Source organism: Panicum virgatum, chromosome 7K (genome assembly GCF_016808335.1).
Source record: "Panicum virgatum strain AP13 chromosome 7K, P.virgatum_v5, whole genome shotgun sequence".
Classification (NCBI taxonomy): domain Eukaryota; kingdom Viridiplantae; phylum Streptophyta; class Magnoliopsida; order Poales; family Poaceae; genus Panicum; species Panicum virgatum.
Window position 1 is genome coordinate 31,829,421 of NC_053142.1, and position 22,424 is coordinate 31,851,844.

General features: G+C 46.3%; 4 protein-coding genes across 4 annotated transcripts; 2 read left to right on the top strand and 2 right to left on the bottom strand.

Annotated features, from left to right (window-relative positions):
• Positions 1-3,807: 3,807 nt before the first annotated feature.
• Positions 3,808-7,874, bottom strand: LOC120640121. The gene is made up of 10 exons (XM_039916000.1): positions 7,665-7,874; positions 7,051-7,137; positions 6,610-6,684; positions 6,440-6,537; positions 6,101-6,311; positions 5,441-5,700; positions 5,151-5,363; positions 4,983-5,075; positions 4,777-4,881; positions 3,808-4,185 (listed from the first exon to the last, which is right to left on the bottom strand). Exons 2-10 carry the CDS (start codon positions 7,094-7,096, stop codon positions 3,808-3,810), a joined length of 1,479 nt encoding a protein of 492 aa, XP_039771934.1. The 5' UTR covers positions 7,097-7,137; positions 7,665-7,874.
• Positions 7,875-8,584: 710 nt separating this feature from the next.
• On the bottom strand, positions 8,585-10,489 carry LOC120640122. The gene has a single exon (XM_039916001.1). The coding sequence runs from the start codon at positions 10,487-10,489 to the stop codon at positions 8,585-8,587; it is 1,905 nt and encodes a 634-aa protein (XP_039771935.1).
• A 1,141-nt stretch (positions 10,490-11,630) lies between these two features.
• On the top strand, positions 11,631-12,384 carry LOC120643023 (monooxygenase 1-like). Its single transcript, XM_039919564.1, has 2 exons — positions 11,631-12,166; positions 12,272-12,384. Exons 1-2 carry the CDS (start codon positions 11,892-11,894, stop codon positions 12,339-12,341), a joined length of 345 nt encoding a protein of 114 aa, XP_039775498.1. The 5' UTR covers positions 11,631-11,891; the 3' UTR covers positions 12,342-12,384.
• Positions 12,385-14,123: 1,739 nt separating this feature from the next.
• Positions 14,124-15,930, top strand: LOC120640973 (UPF0481 protein At3g47200-like). Its single transcript, XM_039916919.1, has 2 exons — positions 14,124-14,956; positions 15,080-15,930. Exons 1-2 carry the CDS (start codon positions 14,306-14,308, stop codon positions 15,836-15,838), a joined length of 1,410 nt encoding a protein of 469 aa, XP_039772853.1. The 5' UTR covers positions 14,124-14,305; the 3' UTR covers positions 15,839-15,930.
• Positions 15,931-22,424: the final 6,494 nt, after the last annotated feature.

Sequence of the window (22,424 nt, forward strand, 5' to 3'; positions counted from 1 at the left end):
ATTTGCAACGAGGTCTCTGGCCAAAAAAATGCAAGGGGGCCTGGCGCCCCCCCCCCCAACGGGCGACAGGGGCCTGTCGCCCACCCCAGGGGCGACAGGGGTCCTCCCCCTATATAAACCCTGGCCGCCATTCCCTTGTCATTTGAGCCTAAAAATTCAGAAAAAAGAGAGGGGTGAGGAGAAGAAAAGCAGCGAAGCTCTGCCGAATACCGCACTTGTGATCTACCGGTAACTTCCGTATGAATCCGTTGATATTATATAACAATTTAATTTAATTAGCGGATTAGTTGAATTTGATTTGGTGCTTTAGAACACTCGTTTAGTATTACAATTTCAGTACTATTACAGACTTGTTTTTAAATTAATTATGCATTAGAATAGAATTATGACAGTACCTTATTGATATTGCAGCATGAGACAATAGAATTATGACAGTACCTATATTTTCACGCATCGATTTGGTATACGATATGTGCATTGTTTAAATCATTGTTCGTCATTTGGCGCACCACACTATAGCGCCAATGTCTTCGTCAGGATCAACCTACATTCCGTGGAGCAAGTGTGTAGCTACCGTACCTGAAGGAATTGATGTGCCAATGTGCTTCTGCGGTTCGTTATGCAAGTTCATGCAATCTGAGGTTTTAGGAGATGACTACGGCATGAGATTCTTTATGTGTGAGAACTACGAATATGATCCACCTAAGCGATACGGCAAAGACCGGGCCAAGGTAGCAGCACAACATACACTATTTTCCTTTGTGACCTAACATTGAGTTATGATTCTAACTTTTGTTGGACAAAGTCTCCTCCGCCTCTTTGTGATTTTATGCAGTGGTTCGACACCGTGCAGTCGCAGCAGGCAAAAGGCTTTGTGGAACAACAAGCAAGGTGGGCTGCAGAACGTTGGCGCCGAATGAAGCACGAGGAACAGCAATAGGAGAAGCGCAAGAAAGAGCAAGAAAAGATCCGCAAGAGGATGGAGGAGGTGGATCGTAAGGCGGCGGCCGAACGTGAAGCTGACAGGGAGAGAAAGCGAGAGAGGGCACGCATTATGTTTTCTTATCGTTATGTTTTCAGTTGAGAGCTTGACTCTGTGTGTTGTAACTTTTACCATTAATTTGTAGTTGTAGCCGGGAATCTATGAAATCTTTGAACTTGTCCTTAATATTTTCGGACCTTTTCATGTCAGTAGAATACTAAAAAGCACACATTTAATTAATATAACGATAAGAAATAAGAACTAAGAAATGCATTACATAATGTGAACCATCAAATTTACATCATAATACAACGATAATGAAACACACATCACACATGCAGTGGCATGGCAGAACCCGTTTCAAACTACGGTAAACAGATTCTGGACTAACCTAACATGCCTTAAGTAATTTAAAAAACACAACAAACACAACGATGCAGCATGTCACTAGCACTAGGGTAGTCCTAGTAGCCGTACCCCCACGTAGCAAACTGCGTTGAGCCTTCTCCGCAGTATCCACCCATTGCAGGTGGTGCAGGCGGTGGTGCCGGAGGCGCAGGGCCCTTCTTCTTGTGACAAGGGCAGTTGCAGTAAGGAATAGTGCATGGTTCATCATATGAACCGGCAGCATTGCTGGTATCATCATCTTCATCGTCTTTGTTTCCCTCGCTCACTTCCTCATAATGGTTCACTTTGCATTCCAGATCAAAGATCTTTATTTGGAGGTACTTGATGAACTCCTGAACAGAATCAATTGGTGCAGGATCGACCCACCTAGTAAAACCACAGTTTTCTGGAGCATCGGAAGACTGCAAAACAAATTTCATGTAAGGTGTCTCATTGAAGATAAAGAAATGAAACAACCGAGTATTACCCATGCGTGTGGACATTTAAAGAAACGCCGACCGCCATCCATCTCGTCGGTGCACATCTGCACTAAGCAGTCCTCACCATGTCTGCATTTTGGCCATGGTTCTCTACGGTTATCGTATTGTCGAAGAGGATTTTCATTGGTAAATTCACTCTTGTGCTGTGGCGGAAACTCAAACACTGGTTCCGGAAAGGAATCAGGTCCAAGAGGACCCTCCCATATTATGGGGTCTCCCTTTCTTCCCTCTTTTCCTTTCCCGAAACCGTAGTAATTCTTCCCGCTAGACCCACCTCCAGACATTGGGTATACAATGAGCTTTGGTGTTCGAGTGCTGCTGGGAGTTCATAAACTTCGGAGTATTTATAGGCGCACAAAGGTCTGATACCCGGAGTGTGGAGTGTAAATGCACATAAAAAGCCTACATGACAACATAGTGAAGAGGCTAGCTGACCTAGCACTGAAAAGGCTAGATTCAATTCTCGAAATGACTACTCGATGCATCTCTGTGCATGCAGACTCACAGCACTGCATTGCTGCGGCTCGGTCGATCGCGCCTAGATGCTGTCTTCCCCACTACACGCCACAGACCTTCGCTGTAGAATGGCAGGTCCGTCATCCTCGCCGGAGAGACTACTTTGAAGGTGAGCTGGTGTGGTTGCCGTGTTGTCACATCTTTTTGAAATGGTGGAAGGGCACTGCTATTGGGTTGTCGTCTTTTGTCACGTATGTCTGGGCAAAGCATGTGATATTTGGGAAACCCGTGATCGCCGTGCAGAGCAGTGGCAACCTGTGATCTCGTACTCGCAGCTAGATACACTATGGTTCCTATTTTGAGCTATTCGAGCGTGTCATGAAGTTTACACTGTATGCGGTAGTCGTCATCATCCACTACAAGAAATTTGGCCTTCCATGACGATTAGATTGTGTCACAGAAGACTAAATATTTGTCATTGTATCTAATCTATGACGACTTTGTGACAAAAAAAAGTTCGTCATTGAATGTGCGTCACTAATGACAATCAGTGACGAAATATATTAAAATTGTCATAGATTTTATGACGATATATTTATCGTCACAGATTTTTATGGCGCATTAGAATCGTTATTGTTGGAGAGAAAATTGTCATAAGCTGTAGAATGTGATTTCGCCACATAGGATCAAGCTGGGTGATGTGGTTCTGACGTAGCTCTATCTTGTGACGTTTTTATTTCATCATAATTTATCTGGCCCACATTATTTTTAGGCCCACTTGTAGCCTGGTCCAGCCCATGTTTAGACCCATTTACAGCCTGGCCCAGCCCATGTTTAGACCCACTAGTAGCCTGACTCAGCCCATGTTTAGGCCCACTTGCAGCCTAACCCAGACATATTTAGATAACTCAGCTCATGTTGAGGCCCAACTATGCTTGACCCAGCCCATGTGAAGTCCATTTGTAGCTGGACCCAATCCATGTTGGCCCAGCTCATATCAAGGCCCGCAGTTGGGCCAACATGAGACCAGCCCACTATAGTACTGCCCAACTATTGTGGCCGTCCAAACATGAATCGTATAATGCTAATTTAATCTCATTTGTAACCCAACACATCCACATCCAGCTCACAAAATGGTATTTGTAGTATAGAATAACATAACCATACTTCATTCACATAATATTATCACAGTTCAATAGTTCATTGACATAGCAATAATCCATATATTCCACCAACAGAACCATCTCACAAAATATGACAACCACCATCTAGATCCACACACATAACAGGATCTTCACATTTTGCACATTTGGCAACCAACAGGTTCACAAAACAGCAGAGCAGTATGGCACTTCAAGCCAAAAAGGACCTAGTGTTCACATCTGGACACATCAACTCCTAGATCCAAAGTTAGCTATAATATTCCCAAAATACCATAGTCCCATGAAAGCATAAACCACGTTAGAGATAAGTATTCACCGATTACTGACTCTGATTGAAGCTGATCAAACCACGAAGGAGAGCATTGTTTTCTTCTAATTGCTTCTTGAGATCTCCAACATCTTCTAGATGCTTCTGTCTTGCTTCTTCTGACTGTTTCTTTAGGTTGTCTATCTCTTGTTGTTGACCATCAAGCTTTTGTCGAAGTTCCTCTTTGTCTTGTTTCTCCTTCTCAAGTTGCGCTTCAAGCTCTTGCACACGCAAAGTTTCAGCTCGGCTAGATCTTTTCTTCAAGGCTGGCTGAAGGCCTACATTTTGAAGGAATTTACTTGATGGTAGAACTTGAGAAACTGCTTCAATTGCAATATTGGGTTGCTGTTCATCTTCAACTGGAGCTGCCATAATAGCGTTCATGTCATCCTAGCAATGAAAGGATAACAAAATATTAGATATAAGTTTCAAGCGAAAGCTATACATCAAATTTGATCATAGTAAACTGACATGGAAATCATCATTAAAAATTTGGTATTAGAAGTGCTAGTTTAGCAATGCATAGCTCCAACAGGAATGTTCAGAATCAATAAAAATTTAAATCTCTACATCATTCATATAACGAATATTAAATAACAGGTGATGTGGCTCATGGTAAAGCCAAAGGAGCAGGTAAAGAATATTAAATAACGGAAATTAGAGATTTGTTCAGTGAATAACTAATCAAATATTGTATGATGTAATGTTAGAATGTAGTTCTGTACTTCTGTTGAAAATTTACACACACACACACAAAGGTTCCTTATAACAATCTTACTTAGAATCTGATTGCCATGATAATTTTCATGCATGTGAAAGAAATATGTCATGTGTGGTCACACTACATATGAATTTATTCATCTTTTTGCAGACTGATCATAAAAAAATAACAGCATAGGATTGGAAACTAGGGAAAAGCCCTCAAGTAGCATATATTTATTCACACCAGTGCACAAAATTTAGAAGGAAACAATTACTTACAATAGCCTTCTGGACTGGCTCAGCAAGGCCTTTCTTTTTGCTAAGATGGCACTCCTTGAAAAGTTCAATTGCATTGGGTGGTGCATCGGGATATAGCATTTCGGTCTAAAATTATATGCAATACAATTTAGAACTTGTTAGCTCCACATAGGATAAGTGTAAGTGAAAGTAGTGAACACAGATGCGAAGTGTTTAGTATTCCTTACCACAGCAAAGCGGTGTGCAATGTAGCACCGAGAGCCTGTGCGCTGCTGTAACTTAACAAACTCACGATTCAGTTTGTATTTCTGGCACTTCTCCTACAAATGGCACAATTACATCAGGCACATAACTGTGCAAGGCAATAATTAACAAAGCATCATGTACTTCCATACCTTGTGTCTTGGGCTTGACCACATTGCCACCAAGGCTCTCCATTGCTCATCAGTCATACTATTCACCGGCGATGTAGTTCTAACTTGATTAGCCGGGACATCATCAAAGTACTGTTTTTTGAGCCTGTGTCTCATTTGACGTTGCCCACCCTTGAGCATGTCAACACATGCATCTTTGACTGGCTTAGAATTGGTGTCCATGGTAAATTGAACCTAGTAGAGTATCAAAATTAGATAGTAGAATGCAAAGGGATATAGTAAATTTATTGACCAGGATTTGTGATACTCACAGCAACTTTGCCAATGTAGTCTGTAAGGATAGAGGGATCCTTCTTGTACTCCTTCCAGTGTGGAAGGATAGGTATGTGTTGCCTAAGAACAATCCCTCCCTCTGATGCAAGCTTTGCAGCTTGCATTGGTGTCTCTGGCCGTTTGTTCCCTTCAGAAATGTGGATTGCTAACTTAGTGCCTAAGCCTCTGCTTATCCTCTCAAGTCCTTTTCCCAAAGTTCTTCCCCTATGCACTTGCTCTGTGATGGTAGTATGTTCAACTGACAAAAAAACAATCATGTAATTAGTTTAACAAATATAGTTTCATAAGCACTTCGTTGGTCAGGGTACTGTTTGATGCAAGATATCTATGTCTACTATGCAAGTAATCATCCATTTGGATTCAGGACAGCAACATAAGAACATCACAAGGCATCAATCATCTAGGACAGCATAAGGACAGCAGCATAAAAACAGTATAAGGACATTAGTTGTGAATATTGACAGGTTATCCGCATAAGAACAGAATAAGCACACTTAATCATTGAGTACACCATAAGCTAGCATGATATCTTAATAAATCATACCATAAAGCTTACGTGATATCTGAATATTAATTAACAGGTAATCAGAAGTCAGGACTACAAATAAAAAACAATAGGACAAAGTTCAGCCACATGCCTTCATCGTCCATTAGAAGAGGGTCCTCATGTTGGGCAGGAGACCTTGGTGGTACCAATGCAACATCTGTGGCAGGAAGGTCTTCGTGAGTTGAAGCCGACGCTCTTGTCTTCTGCCTAGTGACTCTAGCAGGTAGGCCTTGTCCCCCTGGTGCCATGACTCTCTTCGTTCTTGCTCCTCCGAATGGCATTCTAGTAGTATCATTTGAACTCTGTAAAGCCGCAATAGAAAACCATAACAACAATTAGATCCAGAATTAACTAAATGGCAAGTCTGCTAACAACATAGCATGCCTTAATAATGTGAAGTAAATTGTAAAGAATTGCACTGTAGTAGGACCTTTTCAACGCCTTCTTCTTCAGAGTCGTCATTCTCTTCAGGCTGATACAAAGAATCTGATACTGCAGTACCTCTCGCCTTCTTGTTATTATTTGTGCCTGCAGTACCCCTCTCCTTGGTGTTTAACGGTGCAGCTGTTTGGCTAAGGATTGACTTCAACTTTAACATACCAAGTTCTTGAATCCTCTGGTTGTTCCTCATGATATTTAATGTTCTTTCTTTCTCATAATCTGTTAGTTCTTGTTCTGTACATTGATGAATAAATAAAGTTCAACATCATCTTACAAGTTACTCCGTTCTCACAAACAATTCAGATGCATGTCCAAATATTAGAAACAGGTAATCAGATTCAGATTCAATGCATTGGTAGTCCTAACTTTATTCAGGCAATCCTCATTTTATCTAGGGGCATGACAACAATAGTTTAACGTATTCAAATTTCCAAAGTGTGAAATAAGGCATTGATGATTTGTAAACATTATGGATTAAACTATTAGACTAGCTAGCAGTTCTATCAACATGCCACAAGTCCTGATGACAATCTACATTAGCTAGCTAGATGACAATACACTTGTAAATTAGCAAGCCGATGACAGTCAAAATGATTTTACCTGCTGGTTGCCGTTTGCCTGATCCTACCTTCCGGCCGGGAGCCATCTTGTACTATATTGGTCGGTAGAGAAGGGAGGCGTTAGAACCTGGAAGCCAAGAAAATTTGTGAGATCCTAAAATTCGTAGAAGGCGAAAAAAATTGCCAGCAACCATCTAGTGGTTATCACTGTCATCAAATCATGAGATTTTATCCAGCACCAAAAGGAAAGTGACAAACTCCTAAAACACTGTCGTGAACCATATGTAGTAGGCCTAAGCAATCAATTGTGGCCTAAATCAAATGAGCTCAGAAAATGTGTGATCCGGACTTCAAAATCAGCCATCCTACAAACACAATTTGCAGATCTACTCTACACAATCCAATTGATGGTCACGAGCAGCTTGCTGCTGGTGGCAGTGTGAGTAGCCAGCTGCTATGCGCTGCCCAACAGCACAGCAGAGGCAACGCGAGATGCAGAGGCGACGCAGAGGGGTCAGGAGGAGCGCGACACGGTGGGGAGCGATGAGGCGGGAGGCAGCCACGGGAGGAGAGTAGAGCAAGCCGGCGGCGTCGCGCGCACAAGCACAGGGAAGAGGAGGAAGAAGCATAGGCATTGGCCCAGAGTTTCCTTACCGAGAAGACTGCTGAAGGATTGTTCTTGTCCCCCTCCCTGGTGCGAGGAGGAAGCGGAGCGCCTGAGACGCCGGCAAGGGGAAGGAAGGAGTGGAGGAGGCGTGGCGTCCGAGGGCCGCGCCGGCGACACTGGACCTGGCTAGAAGCTGTGGGGATGGGTGGAGGAGAGGGATGGACCGGCAGCGACAAATGACCTGGGACTTGCGAAATGGGCTCGGTTAGGGTTCAAGAAGCGCACGGGTAGGTTATATGGGGTCCGAATTTTTACCACTTTACCCTTGGTGTGCCCATACAAGTTGCATATGTCTTAGGACAGAATTGTAATTTCTGCCCGAATTTTTTTTGAGTGGCGGGGTCTGGACGCGCCCATGGTTTCGGAGGAAATAATTTCGCCCTCCAAATTTTTGGCGTTGGCGGGTTTCGACGCGCATGTGGCTTTTTGGGGGAGAGGGCGCCTACAGCCACCTCTAATTGTTGGCTTCCATTCTTTTTATTATTTTTCCTCATCTTTTTTTTGAAAGTTATTATTTTTCTTCATCTAAGATAAAACAAATAGGTGTTCAAAAGTTCTTTAAAATTTAAATTTAAACATTAAGGAAGAAATGACATATTTCTATGTTGTGTCCCTCTCTTAAATTGGATTCTGATGCATATGTACACGTTATATATATATATATATAGACACACACACAGAGACATACATAGTCGATCATGCTTAATTATTTCAAACCAAAAGAGACTATGTTTGTTAAAGGATTTGATGTAGTGATCAAATCTTTATTCCATTTGGTACTATTCATCATCACGCTTCAACTAATATTTTGTAGTATGATATATTTTTTTGCGAGAGTAGTATGATATATTCTTAATCACATAAATCCGTATCAAGCTGCAGTACTACTTTGTAGTATGATGCATTCTTAATCAAGCACGTGGTATCCAGGATTCGAACATGGGCCCTCCTTGCTCTGCCCATAACCAGCTAAGTGCAACTGAACATCAAAGAAAGAAGGAGGAAATATTTTCTCAAGCTTGCACAGAATGATTGGTATTTCTTCTTTCATTCTATGCAAAACATCTACCTTCAGAGTTTTAGCACATAATTGCTGAAAGAAGTTACCTAATTCAGCAATTGCTTCATATATTTCCTTAGGCATGAGCCCTCGTAGAGCAGCAGGCAAAATCCTTTGTAGTAAGATATGGCAATCATGAGTTTTGAGTCCTTGGAGGTTGCATGCATCAACACTAACATGTGTTGCTAAATTAGAAGCATATCCATCTGGGAATTTCACACTTCTTAAAAATTCACAAAAAGCAAGCTTTTGTGTTTTACTCATTGTGTAAGGGGCGTGTGGTAAACAGTATGAATCTCCATGACGACACAAGTGTAGATTTTGTCTTATGCCCATGTCTTCCAAATCAAGCCTGGCATTAATAGTGTCCTTTGACTTCCCAACAATGCCCAGAAAAGTGCCAATAATGTAGTCACAAATGTTTTTCTCGATGTGCATTATATCAAGATTGTGTCGCAGCTTCAAATTTTCCCAATATGGCAGATCCCATAACCTCGACCTTCGCTTCCAACATTGATCTTCTGCTTCCCGCTTTCTCTTTTTGCTTCCAGGATGCTTTCCTGGCCTAACATCCTTCACCCTCTCCAATTGCTGCATCAGCTCATCTATACTAAATTCCTCTGGCTTGTCACGTTTTTCAGTTTGACCATCAAAATATTTCTTTGTCCTCCATGGATGGTCCCTTGGAAGAAAACGACGATGTCCAATATAGCAGATTTTATTCCTAATTCTTCTGGAGCAAGGATTTTTGTCACAACGCACACAAGCATAATATCCTTTTGTGACTCTACCAGACAATGTGCTCAAAGCTGGATAATCATGAATGCACCATATAACTGCAGCATGTAGTTTAAACTCCTTTCCACTAAATGCATCTTTAGTTTCCAAACCTGCCCAAAGGGTGAGTAACTCTTCGACGAGTGGCTCCAAAAAGACATCAAAGTCCTTTCCTGGGCATTCCGGACCAGGGATGAGTAGGGACATCATGAAGTTGGATTCATCCATACATATCCATGGGGGAAAGTTGTAAGGCACAACAAAAACTGGCCACATGCTATATGAGGAGTTCATTTTGCCAAATTGATTGAAACCATCCGTAGCAAGACCAAGTCTGATGTTCCTTGCATCTTTTGCAAACCACTCATATTTTCTATCAAATTCTTTCCATGCCTCACCATCAGCTGGATGGCTAAGCTCATTCTCCACTGGTTTTCTCTTCAACTTGTGCCATTGTGCCTCCTCAGCGGTTTTTTTGGAAGCAACTATCCTCTTCAGCCTTGGAACCAATGGGAAATGCCGCAATACCTTCTGAGGAATCTGTTTCCTTCCATCCGCATCTTTCCATCTTGATTCACCACATACTGGGCAATTATCATGTTTTGCCAACCCCTTCCGGAACAAAACACAATTATTCGGGCACACATGGATTGTATCATATCCGAGTCCCAATGCACGAATAAGTTTCTTTGCTTCATCATAAGATGTGGGAAGAGAGCAAGCTGGGAATGCTAATGATAACAACTTTAGTATTGCAGTGAACGCAGCATTGCTGATTCGATAGAATGACTTGATGTGGAGTAACTTCACAACAAAAGAAAATCTTGTAACAGCTGCACCAGGGAAAAGTTCCTCCTTCATCTCTTCTAATATGGCTGCAAACATAGAATTCTCAGCACCTTGTTCCTCAGCTATGAACAACTCCTTTACCATATCAGGAATCCTATCATCAAGGTCTTCTTCATCCTCGTTCATACCAACATCCTCGTTGAAAGGAATATGTTCACTAAGTATGGAATTCAACTACAACGTATAAGTATTCATAACTATGTGATGATACTCAAATTCTGTACTGCATATGCCAAATTCTATTCTAAATCGTAATTAATTTATAAACACGTCTCTAATAGTACTGAAATTGTAATAATAAATGCGTAGTACTAATTTTCTAAACTAATTTACTACTACGTAACTAAAAACTAAAGTATCATTAAACACCTACTTAAATGGTTCTACTATACCACTAATTAAATTAAATTACTCTACAATACCAATGGAAAAATACATAAATTAAATATACTAACATGCAGATCACAAGTGCGGAATCCGACAGGGCTTCGCCGCTTCCCTTCTCCTCACCCCTCTTTTTTTCTGGATTTTTGGTGGAATTTTTGGCCTCAAATGAGGAGGGAATGGGGGTAGAAGGCTTAAATAGGGGAGCAAGCCCCGGTCGCCAAGGGGGGGCGACAGGCCCCCCTGTCGCGCCTGTGGGTGGAGCCCATTGGTCGCCCGAGGGGGGGCGACAGGCCCCCTTTGCATTTTTTTGGCCAGGGACCTCGTTGCAAATTTAAAGAAAAAAATTATAATTAGGGCATGTCGCTCTATGGGGGGCGACCGGATGTAGTTTTGAAATATTTCGAAACAGACATATATTTTTGAAATTTTGATTTTTTTTAAATATAAAAAAAAAGCGCAATCATAAGTCCCTGGTGCCTGAACATGACAGCCCGTATGGTGGGTGGTGCCCAATGTCTGTCTGTTGCGTTCGTCGTATCTAGTAATATTCTTGGGCCAAGCCCAACAATGGACTAGGCTGGCGGAACCGAAAAGTTACTGCCGGTCATGGGCTAGCTAACTCCTCAGAACCTTGCATATCGCATGACCCAAGCACAGGTTCAGGTATTCAGCCCAATTTGCTCCCACGCCCGCATCACGCGCACGTCATGGTTTCTGGGCGTTTGTCCTTTTGTCGACAAAACAGAAAAAATCCCAACTCACCACCGCACATACGAGTAGGCGACACCCAGGAGGGGGAAAAAAACAGCCGAGCCAAGAATGCAACCACGAGATCTTGGACGCACTCACATCAAACAAACACTTGCCGCCGTTCTTTGCAGGGCCAAGGACCCCCCCGACAAATTTGATGGCCGTGCAAAGAAGAATCGTTGCGCCGTCTTTGCTTACGCCACGCGATCACTGGCGATCGGTCCTTCCCAGTCCCTCACTTGTTTAACCCTCCACTTGCCGCCGTGCGCCACGATCTGGCACGCGCATCGGTGCGCCTGCCATCCGCCGTGGTGATCCACCGCCTGCCTGATCCATTCCACGAGCTAGCTAGCCAGCCGGACAGCGATCGAGGTGGCGCCCGACAGGATAGATGGCCGGCGGTGGCGACGATGCGGCGGCGGCCGTGAAGAAGGACGTGGAGGCGGAGGTCGTGATCGTGGGCGGCGGCATCGCGGGGCTCGCGACGGCGCTGGCGCTCCGGCGGGCGGGCGTGGCGCGCGGCCCCGGCGGCGTGCTGGTGCTGGAGCGCCACGCGGGGCTGCGCGCCACCGGCGCAGCGCTCACCATCTTCCCCAACGGCTGGTTCGCGCTCCGCGCCCTCGGCGTCGCGCACAAGCTCACCTCCCGCTACGACGCCTACGAAACGTGCGTGCGCCGCGTGCCCACCTGAACAAGTCGAGTAAATTCTAGCTCGATTCGCCATTTTCTCTCGCTCGACTCACGCGCCGGATTCGTCTTCGCTACGCGCAGGTCCGAGGTGACCAACCTTGAGAGCGGAGCCAAGCAGGTGTTCCGCTTTGCCGGGACCAAGAACAAGTGAGTTCATCCATCAATTCCTAGCTACCAATTCTTGGTTCGTCACGGCGAGCGTCATGCGTGGGTCCTACCTTCCTTTTATTTTAATAGGGAACATGAAGAAGAAAAAAGATACAAAAGAAATTAATAGGGAAAAGAAGTAAAGTTAATGAAAATCAAAGAAAGAAATGGAAGAAAAAAATGGAGGAAACTGGAAAATAGGAAATATTAAAGGAGAAGTGAAACAAATGATGTTAGAGAAAAGAAGGGAAGGTAAAAAAGTAGGAAAATAAAAAGATAAAAGAAGGGAATAAAAAAACAAAGAAAAAAAGAAGAAGAAAGAACCACCTTCAAGACGTGAAGTTGCAAGGTAGGCTGCATGCACGATTTAATGTCTGATGCATGCACGATGGCACAGTTCTTAAGCTCCGAGTCTAGATAACTATGTCGATGACACTCCCACTGAGACTGGCCTTACAACAACACAAGCGATCGAGTAGAAGACTTGAAGCAAGCTTAGTGGTTGATGCGTCGTCTGCCTTGATTAGTCAAGTAAAGAACTCAGAGCGTCCTTTTACCTAATGATGAAGCCCATTTGCTAGAAAAACATAAAACTAGGAAATGCGTCATGTCGCATCCGTCATTGCTTCCTACGTGACAGCCTTTTGAAATGGTCGTCCAAGCAACTACTGATACTCTAAGGTGGGCCCTTTTTATAATACAAGATATATATGGAGTACATTCTTGTATTTGTTGCATGTACAACCGCAAATCCAAATTCGCACGCGAGCGCTAGCGAGCTTTCTAGCGCTCGATTTCCCGACCGCTCGTGTGCCTTCGCCTCCACATGCGTCATGCGTGGGTCCTACCTTCCTTTTTATTTTTCGTTCTCCTTCTCAGCGGGACGCGTCTCATCCAGTGGGCGGTTGATGGCACGCACGCACCAACAGGCGCCGGGCGGCCTCGAGGGGTCCACACCGGGGGCACTGATGCCTGCACACAGCACAACTACAAGCCGCAGGCGTCGAGCGGTGCCGAGGTCCACGGCAGCCGGTGCATTGCGGCCAGGAGCACGGCCAGGCGAGCCACCCGGCGACGCATCGAGCGCAGGGTTCACCTTACCTTTACTGTAGCGGTAACTGTTTTTTGAAAAAATTGACTTTTGTATTTTTGAATTTTGAATCGGAAAACACCGTTTACCGGACCGGTAACCGCATCCCGCTCAGTAGCTCGGTAGCCCCATGTACAACTCTTATTAATCAATATGATGGATGGAATATTGTTATTTAACTCCACCAAAGATAAATAAATTTTTGCGTAGTTACTTCCTGAATGAAAGAAATGTAGAGGCACAACCGTTCTGAGTATGACTCTGAAGATATAAGTGGAAAGGTTCTATTTCACCTATGTAAGTATAACTTGTTGAGAGGATTAAAGAGTAAAGACAATAATTAGATTAGGTCCCAGGAGAGACCAAAAGAGTTGCCCTCCCATTTCTACCAGAATATATATTTAACATGCTAAACATATGCTGTATTATGAAAGCATTTTTTCAGGACAATAATCTTATGTTTCCGAATAATATATTTTGAAATTTATTGACAGAGAAGATTTGTAAAGTTTGACTAACTCTTATCTGATATATCATGTATTTGAGTTAAGTGAGCTTCAAAAATTTTGGAATGTTTTTTTACAGATGAGTTGTTGAACTCGTACATCAGATGGTGGGTAGGTGGCATGGGCTCGTGACGACATTTCGTATTTCTTCTTTTAATACACTATACAATTTTTGAACTTGTTCGAGGAAAGTACGTATTAGTTGCAACGTGATGGCAGTTCACACTCCGGTGTCTCGTGTATACTCAATTCAATTATTGTTTAAGTTTATCCCTCGTTGCCGATCTTCCCCGTTGCCGGCCGGCCGGCTTCTCACTTGACTTGCTCCCTCCCACCGGCCACCAAGGCCGCCGGTGACCCGCCGATCTATCGATGGGATCATCAGTCCTACATGAGAGCTCGAGGAAGAAGCTAGGCCGATCCTTCCACATGGAGGTCAGCCGGAAGGAGAGGTCTTGGGTGGTCGACGTCGAGAACCTCCTGAGCGAGGAGGGCGCCGCCGACCCGGCGGCGGAGGCCGCCGTGTGGCGGAAGCACTCCATCTACCGGGTGCCGGCGCACGTCAGGAACGGCAAGCACGCCTCCCCCTACGGGCCGCAGCTGGTGTCGCTGGGCCCCTTCCACCGCGACAGCCCCGACCTCCCGCCCATGGACGAGCACAAGCAGCGGGCGCTGCTGCACCTGCTCCGGCGCACGGGGCGGCCGGTGCGGGACCTCGTGGCCGCGCTGGAGGAGGTGGTGGAGCGGCTGGAGGACGCGTACATGGACCTCGACGACGGGTGGCTCCGCGACCGCGACGGGTTCCTGCGGGTGATGGTCATGGACGGGTGCTTCCTGCTGGAAGTGATGAGGACTGCGGACGGGGCGGCCGGCGACTACGCGCCCAACGACCCCATCTTCAGCCGCCACGGCGAGCTGTACATGTTCCCCTACGTCCGTCGCGACATGCTCGTGATAGAGAACCAGCTCCCGCTGCTCGTGCTCCAGAGGCTCGCCGCCGCCCTGCACGGCCCCGACGCCGCGGTATGATGACCAAGTAGTAAATTCAGTTTGAAGAACAAATCAATCAAAATTCAATTCAGTTTCGAAGGATTTTGATTTTGTTCCCGGCCGGCCCAATTAATTCTATTATACATTTGGAGTTAGACGGATGATGCGATCAACAACATGGTGCTCCGGTTCGTGTCGCTGACGCCCGATCCCCCGGAGCTGCGCGGCGGCGGGCTGGCCCTCCACCCCCTCGACGTCTGCCACCGCAGCCTGCTGCACGGCGCGCCCAGCCAGGTCTGCAAGGGGCGGCGGGACGAGTTCGTGCCGTCGGCGACGGAGCTCGACCAGGCCGGGATCCAGTTCGCCCGGAGCGCGACGCGGAGCCTGCACGACATCCACTTCCTCCGCGGCGTGCTCCACATCCCGGAGCTCGCCGTCGACGAGGCCACCGAGCACAAGCTCCTGAGCCTCATGGCCTTCGAGCGGCTGCACTCCGACGCGGGCGCCAACGAGGTGACGGCCTACGTCTTCTTCATGGACAACGTCATCAAGTCGGCCGCCGACGCCAAGCTGCTCTCCTCCCGCGGCGTCGTCTCCAACGGGATGGGCAGCGACAAGGAGGTGGCCAAGATGTTCAACCGGCTGGGGAACAGGGCCGTGCTGGACAAGCGCAGCCCGCTGCGCGCCGTGCACGGCGAGGTGAACGCCTACCGCGCCACGCGGTGGAACGAGTGGCGGGCCAGCCTCATCCAGAACCACGCCGGGAACCCCTGGGCGGTCATCTCCCTCGCCGCGGCCGTCTTCCTCCTCGTGCTTACCGTCGTGCAGACGGTCTACACGGTGCTGCCGTACTACGACGAGAAGCCGCAGACGGGGTGGAGCGCATCAGCAGGCTTGTTACACGATGACTTGTAATTAATGCGGTTGAACAAATTGCGTCTCTTCTGACTGTGACAATGTGAGGGCAAGTACAACGGCGAGCCGATTGCCGTCGATTTGAGTTAAAATTAATTAATCCTCATTAATTGAAGAAAGAGAGAGCTGCCGTCGTCTCGTTCGTCTACGGCAGGAGCGCGTGCTCCCAGAGAAGTCGACGACTCCTCACGCCCGTTGTACAGCTCGCTGCCGGTCGGCGACTGCTGCAGGGATCCGATGCGCGCCGGCGCGCGCGGAGGGTTTTCCCTTTGCGCGGCAAATCCTCGCGCCATTCTTCTCCCCCGAAATCCCCCTCCAAGAGCCATTGAAATACCCCCAAATCCCTGGTCATCCAACCCTATCTACAAGCGGCGGCGGCCATGCGGCAGGAAGAGAAGTAGGCAGCAGCGGCGGCGCGGGAGCTGCTCAAGGCGGAGGCGTTGCTGGAGCAGAAAGCTTTTGCGGAGCAGTCCAGGAAGGGGTCCTCGGCATCGTCAGCGAGGAAAACGGCGGAGGCGAAGAAGGGGAAGGCCAGGGGGGGGAGCTGTAGTGAGGAAAACGACGGAGGTGCAGAAGGTACCTCCGCTGTCATCTCTACCCATTTCTTCAGCAACCAGAAGAGTACCTTGTAGAGATTCTGGTTTTATTCTCCAATTCGAGTCATTACTCTCTTTAAGACATAATTGCAATGAACATGCTTGGTCATAGTAATAGAAAGTATTTTTTTAGAAGGAACTGGATTTCCTTGGATAAAAGGAAAGAAACCAAGCCTGTATGTTATCTCTCAGATTCTAAACCCTCAATTTCTTCAGGAGATAATTTTTAATTGCTTAGATATGAGTAACAAATTAACGAAGCAGCAACTTTTTATTTTTTTCATAGGATATAGTTATGTATGGATCGTTGTGCGTACCTGAATTTCTTTTACAAGTAGTTGGATTGATTCCTCTTTCAGTCGTCCCTATTTGAACCAATCTGCAGGAATTAATCTAGTTCAAAATAGAGAACATAAAGAGAACAAATTGTGTTCCAGCAGTTCAACTGGGATGTATGGTATGCTGTCCGAAATGAGGCAAAGTGGATTACATACAACCAAGGGCTGAAACAAGCACGCAAAAGGAAGAGTTCAGACAAGCAGCAGGAAGGAGAGGATGTTGGCCATATAGATGCATTTGAGGTTAGTAATTTTCAAATAATACCTTCATTGTAGCTGATCTTATCTTGCTGAATTTAGCCATTCTAAATGTATTTTCTGCATGATTATTTCATTGCAGGTGAGGACAGTTTGAATCTTGGGGAATTAGTCATGCACTCATGCTTCCTATTGGATATGTATTTTCTGCATCCAGTTTGAGTGAGAGTTTGAAAAATGAAGATGCTTGTAGCTTTATCTATTTTGTGTGAACTGATGGCTATTGATGTGCCGTACTTAAATTAGTCATGCACTCAAGGCTATTGATGCGTGTGAACTGGATGCATTTCTCATATGAATATATATATTATATATACGCTTCTCTAAGAGACTTATGCGAATTATTTGAATATATCATGGGTTCTCTCATGTAAGCACCAAAATGGCTATAAAAATCAAATTATGTACCAGATCACCATGATTTACGTGTCAAAAGATGAATTAAATATCTTATAGACAGCCAAATAGACAGCAACTATCTAAACTGTTATACAAACTGTCTATTTAGCTGTTTGTGTATGATAAAAAGACAGCAGCTATCTAAACTGTTGTACATGCCCTGATGCATCCTCGTTTCTTTCTTACATAAAGTGTCAGTGGTTCTTCTTCTTTCTTTCTTTCTTTTTTTGTAGTTGGAGAGCAACTTGATGTATTCATTTTTTTTTGCATCAACCTCTTGGTGCCTCCAACCGGTTCTGATGATTGCTATAACTCCAGATTATTGGCGGCGATGACACCACTGCTTGGCTGTATCGCCGTTGAGCAGGGAGTGATGCATGCACCCATCACAACTGGTTATTGATCAAATAGTTGTGATGTGCCAGCTATAATACTCATTTTTCTGGTAGCGGCGTTTGCGTCATCAGAATGAGATAATGCATGCGTCATCAAAATTAGGCACTAGGCACAAAGACCAGTGGAAGTATCATTGGAGTGTCATAGATATTAAATTTGCAGATATAACAGCCTTATTATGAAGATAGAGGAGGAGCACGTCCCATGACACTTCTCCGGTTCGATTACTTAGTTTACAGACTTCGTAACTGTACCAATGACCCACTGGGCTAAACAAATGCAATTGGCCATGTGGCTTCACCACCAGGCCGGTCCAATCGCTTCAAGAGAACGCTGATGACCCTCTATCTAAAGGCTACAAAAATGGAAGCAATAATATACATTTTTTTGCTTTATCGTACGTAACACATGGATTAGTACTTGATAAGTTGACATTGTAATTTGTCGCTGTCCCTGCTGGACACTTGGCTGATTCTATAGGGCACTTGAATTATCATGCTCTCTTATTATACTTAGGCATCTGCGTCGAGTTTGATTCGGTCGATCGATTTATTTCATAGCTGACACGTCATATGCGTGCACAGGACATAAACGAATATATAGCTTATCAAGATTTCATCTTCTTATGGGGAAAATATAGTTCATCAGTAGACCCCGCCATGTTACTTAGCGTGTGATATCGGAGATGTAATATATTCTACTCGGTGACGAACCTAGTCTGTAATATAGAGAGGGCTCATGTCCACTCTCTTCTTCTTCCTCCCATTCTCTTCTTCTTCCTCCCCTCTTCCTCTTCATTCTTTCATCCCAAAAATGAATGGGGTGTCGGCGTACAGGTAACGAGGTCACCTGCGCAAACGATTTATGGTGACGCTCGACCGCCACGACACATAAAGGCAATGGTCTACAAGATGACTCATCTAGACCCTATGTCCCGGGGTGCAGCTCGGCACCCACGGAGGAACCCGGGGTGCAGCTCGGCACCCTGGGAGGCGCTAGGTTTCTCTGCTCCGGAGGAAAAGCTATATCAGTTGTAGGAGCATGCAATATAAATAAACCTAGACTAATGGCTGGCAGGGTGGAGCGCGGCAGCCTGGCGGACTGGTAGAACCATCCAACTCTCACAATAAAGATGAAAGAGCATGCAAGTCTACCACCTGCCGACTTATCCTGACATGCATGCACGCATGTCCCAAGACAAGCGCCACCGGTCAACATTAAACAGAGCTCCTGCATGCTTGCAGGTGAATAACCTGCACAAATGCATGCACAAGATTCTAAAGTGGGGTCCCTAGAGATAAGACAAGACATGCAAGTAAGGGGACGCAAGCACCCCGGGGTACGTGCACAATAAACATCTATCCCCATAGTGTGCATGCGCCATGCACCCCTAGGTGGGCATGCGCCCCGAGGTGTGCATGCACCTCGCGTTTCATGGGCTAAAGAGGATAATAAAGTCTCTCTGAAGATAAGACATGACATAAATAACATCATGATATAAAAAGTAAGTGGGTGGAGAGAGGTGCATGCACCATGCATCCTGGACGCATGCCAATTAAAAGGGGGTGCGCGCGCCCACGATTGCGCATGCACCATGCACCTCATCCATCATCCCCATTAAAGGGGTGTACACGCGCCCCAAGATGTCCATACACCATGCACCCCATGCATCCCCATTAAAGGGCATGTGCACATTAAAAAGCCCCCCTCTCTCTAGCCCACTTGGTCACAGATCCCAATGAGATACCTCCGGTCACATGCTCGCATGGATGGGTTGCATGCAAGCTCATATCTAGTTACATGCACCTGCACGCGCGCAAAAAATAGAGGATGAGATGTGCGGGCACCCTCGGATGGAATTACACCTAATAGTGGTCGGCGTAGGCTTTAGGCGTGCATGAAGGGTACGTCAGCCGTAGGGGCGGCACCTCACTCATTTCTCAATTACACACAATCCGATATGGGGATCCCTCTTGGTCTATAAAAGAGGAGACCCGAGTATGGAAAGAGGACAGCTTCTTCTTCCTCCTCTAGTCCTTCGAAGCTCGAGAGCAAGCTCTGCTCCATGTATTTTTGAGTTTATATACAACCACCAACTATACAGACAAGCAGGACGTAGGGCTATTATCCTACGGGAGGCCTGAACTTGGGTAAAAAACTGTTCATGTGTTCTTTATTTTTCCACAAGCTATTCTAGAAGATTGCAGCGCATTCATCTTACTACTACAATAACTATTAACCGAGGCGGGCAAAAACTATTAACCGAGGCATTTTGGGCAACCACCTCGAACCTAAGGTCATGGTTAATCACCTATTTTCCGAGGCGGTTGCATGCCCGCCTCAGTTAATCGAGTAGAAAAAAAATAAAAAAAGAAAGTCCGTGGATAGGCTTGCCAAGCCCACCCACAGGCCCGCCGAGCCCATCAACGGAGGCAGCTACTGTCGCCGCTCGCGCTGCCGTCCGAGAGCCAGATCCGCCGCAGCCACCTAGACCCTAAGCCGCGCACTGGAAGGAGCTTGGGGTGGACGCCGTTGCCTCGGCCTCACACGCGCCGCTGCTCTAGAAGCGTCACCGCCGCCGTGGGTGGCCCTCCTGGCCGGCCGGATATGCCGCTGTTGATGGCCCTCCTGGCCGGATCCGCCGCCATGGGGGCCCCACCTCACCAGATCTGCTGCGGTAGAAGCGCCGCCGCCGCCGTTAGTGGCCCTCCTGACCGGCCGGATCCGCCGCTGTCAGGGACCCCACCTCGCCGAATCCGCCGCCATGGGGACCCCACCTCGCCGAATCCGCTGCGGTAGAAGCGCCGCCGCCGCCATGGGCCCCACCTCGCCGAGGCCATCGGCCGAGCACTGCCGCACGCCGAGGCCACCACCGCATGTCGAGCACCGCCGCGCGCCGAGGCCGACGCCACGCGCCTCCCGTAGGAGATGAAGCGAGCCGCTGCCCTCACCTGAGAGGGACAGGGAGAGGGAGGGGCCGGCGCGCACGGGGAGGGAAGGAGAGGAGGGGAGAGAGGCCGACCGGAGGGAGAGGGCGTGGAGAGGGGGCACAGAGAGGGGGCTCGAGCGTGACAAAGTGTGTGTGTGTGTGTGTAGGGGGGAGATCGAGATAGAGAGAGAGAGAGAGTGGCTAGGATGTTGAGTTAGGGTTTTACTTTGTTATATAGTCCTTCTCAGCAACTGGGCTCATATGGGCTTGGCCTGGGCCTGCTCTATTAACTGAGGCGAACAACTATAAGAGAACCGCATCTGAAAGTAGAACTATTAACCGAGGCGGTTATTTTAATAATGACCGCCTCGGTTAATTAATTTTGCGAGACAATTTTTGTAAGCACCTCAGTTAATAGAAATTAACCAAGGTGGTTATTTTTTCTGCCCTCCTCAGAGGTGCTAAAAAAGGTCACGGTAAATATTTTTTGTAATAGTGTCTCCTGACCGGATCTCTAAAGGGGTTACCACTCACCCCTGCTCGCGGTACATTCCCACCGTTAGGGGGGCGGGGGGCTTATGGGGGTATCCATGGATCTTGGAGAGGTAGGTGGGGCGGCTTGATCCCCCTAGCACCCCACCCCCTCCCCTCGATCCGCTACCATCGGTAGACGCCAACTGACTAAACTATCCTTTTATGGCTGTGTTTGGTTCTTCAAGACTTCTTAGAAGTCCCTCTTCTCCATAAGTCCCTAAGTCTCTCTTCTAAGAAGCCTATAAAGGTGTTTGGTTCAAAGGGTTTCTAAGTAATTAATAGCACTTGTCCCATATCCCCTCCCCTCATCCTCCCTCTTGCATGTAGGCTTTTTGTGGGGCCCACGCTAATAAGCCCCAAGAAGCACCCTTGCCAGGGACTTATGGGCTTCTAGGAGGCTTCTAAGAAGCCTCAAAGAAGCCTTGGGGTGTTTGGTTCCCTAAGAACTTATTGGGGGTAGGACTTCTAGAACTTATGAGAAGACCTGAGTAACCAAACACCCCCTATGTCTATCTTGCTACATCTTTGTGTTAAAAGAGCATCTTCATGCTCTCCTTTTTCCTGGGTAAAGGAAGTATAATTACATGTCCCCTGATTTTTAACTTATTTTTTACTATATATATGCTTTATGAAGGAACTTAGATTCTGCCCATAGCACGTATACTGTATGCTAATTTATTAAAATACTGCCTTTTCAGATCATGGATGTAGGTGATTTTTATTTGATTTTTCGGAAACCATCTCGAGAGTAAACAACTTTGCTATCTGTTGTGTTATCTTTCACAACAGGTTATAGTCCACGGCTTGTTCTAATGGTATCCGGGGTCATCACAATTTGTTAGCCTCTCCAACCGGGTCTGATGGTTGCTGTCACTCCCGGTTCTTGACTACGAAGTCAATGCTGTAGCTATATCGCCGATGATAGGGAGTGATGCGCCCATCGCACCTGGTTATCGATCGACCAGTTATGATGTGCTGATTGTAATGCTCGGTTCTCTAGTAACGGTGTATGTGTTATCAAAATGAGACAATGCGTGTTATAAACGATTAGGCAAAGACCCACTTGCTGAAGGTGCCGGTCCAATCGCTTCCACGCGAACGTGGGTGACTCTCTGTGTAAGGGCTACACATAATGG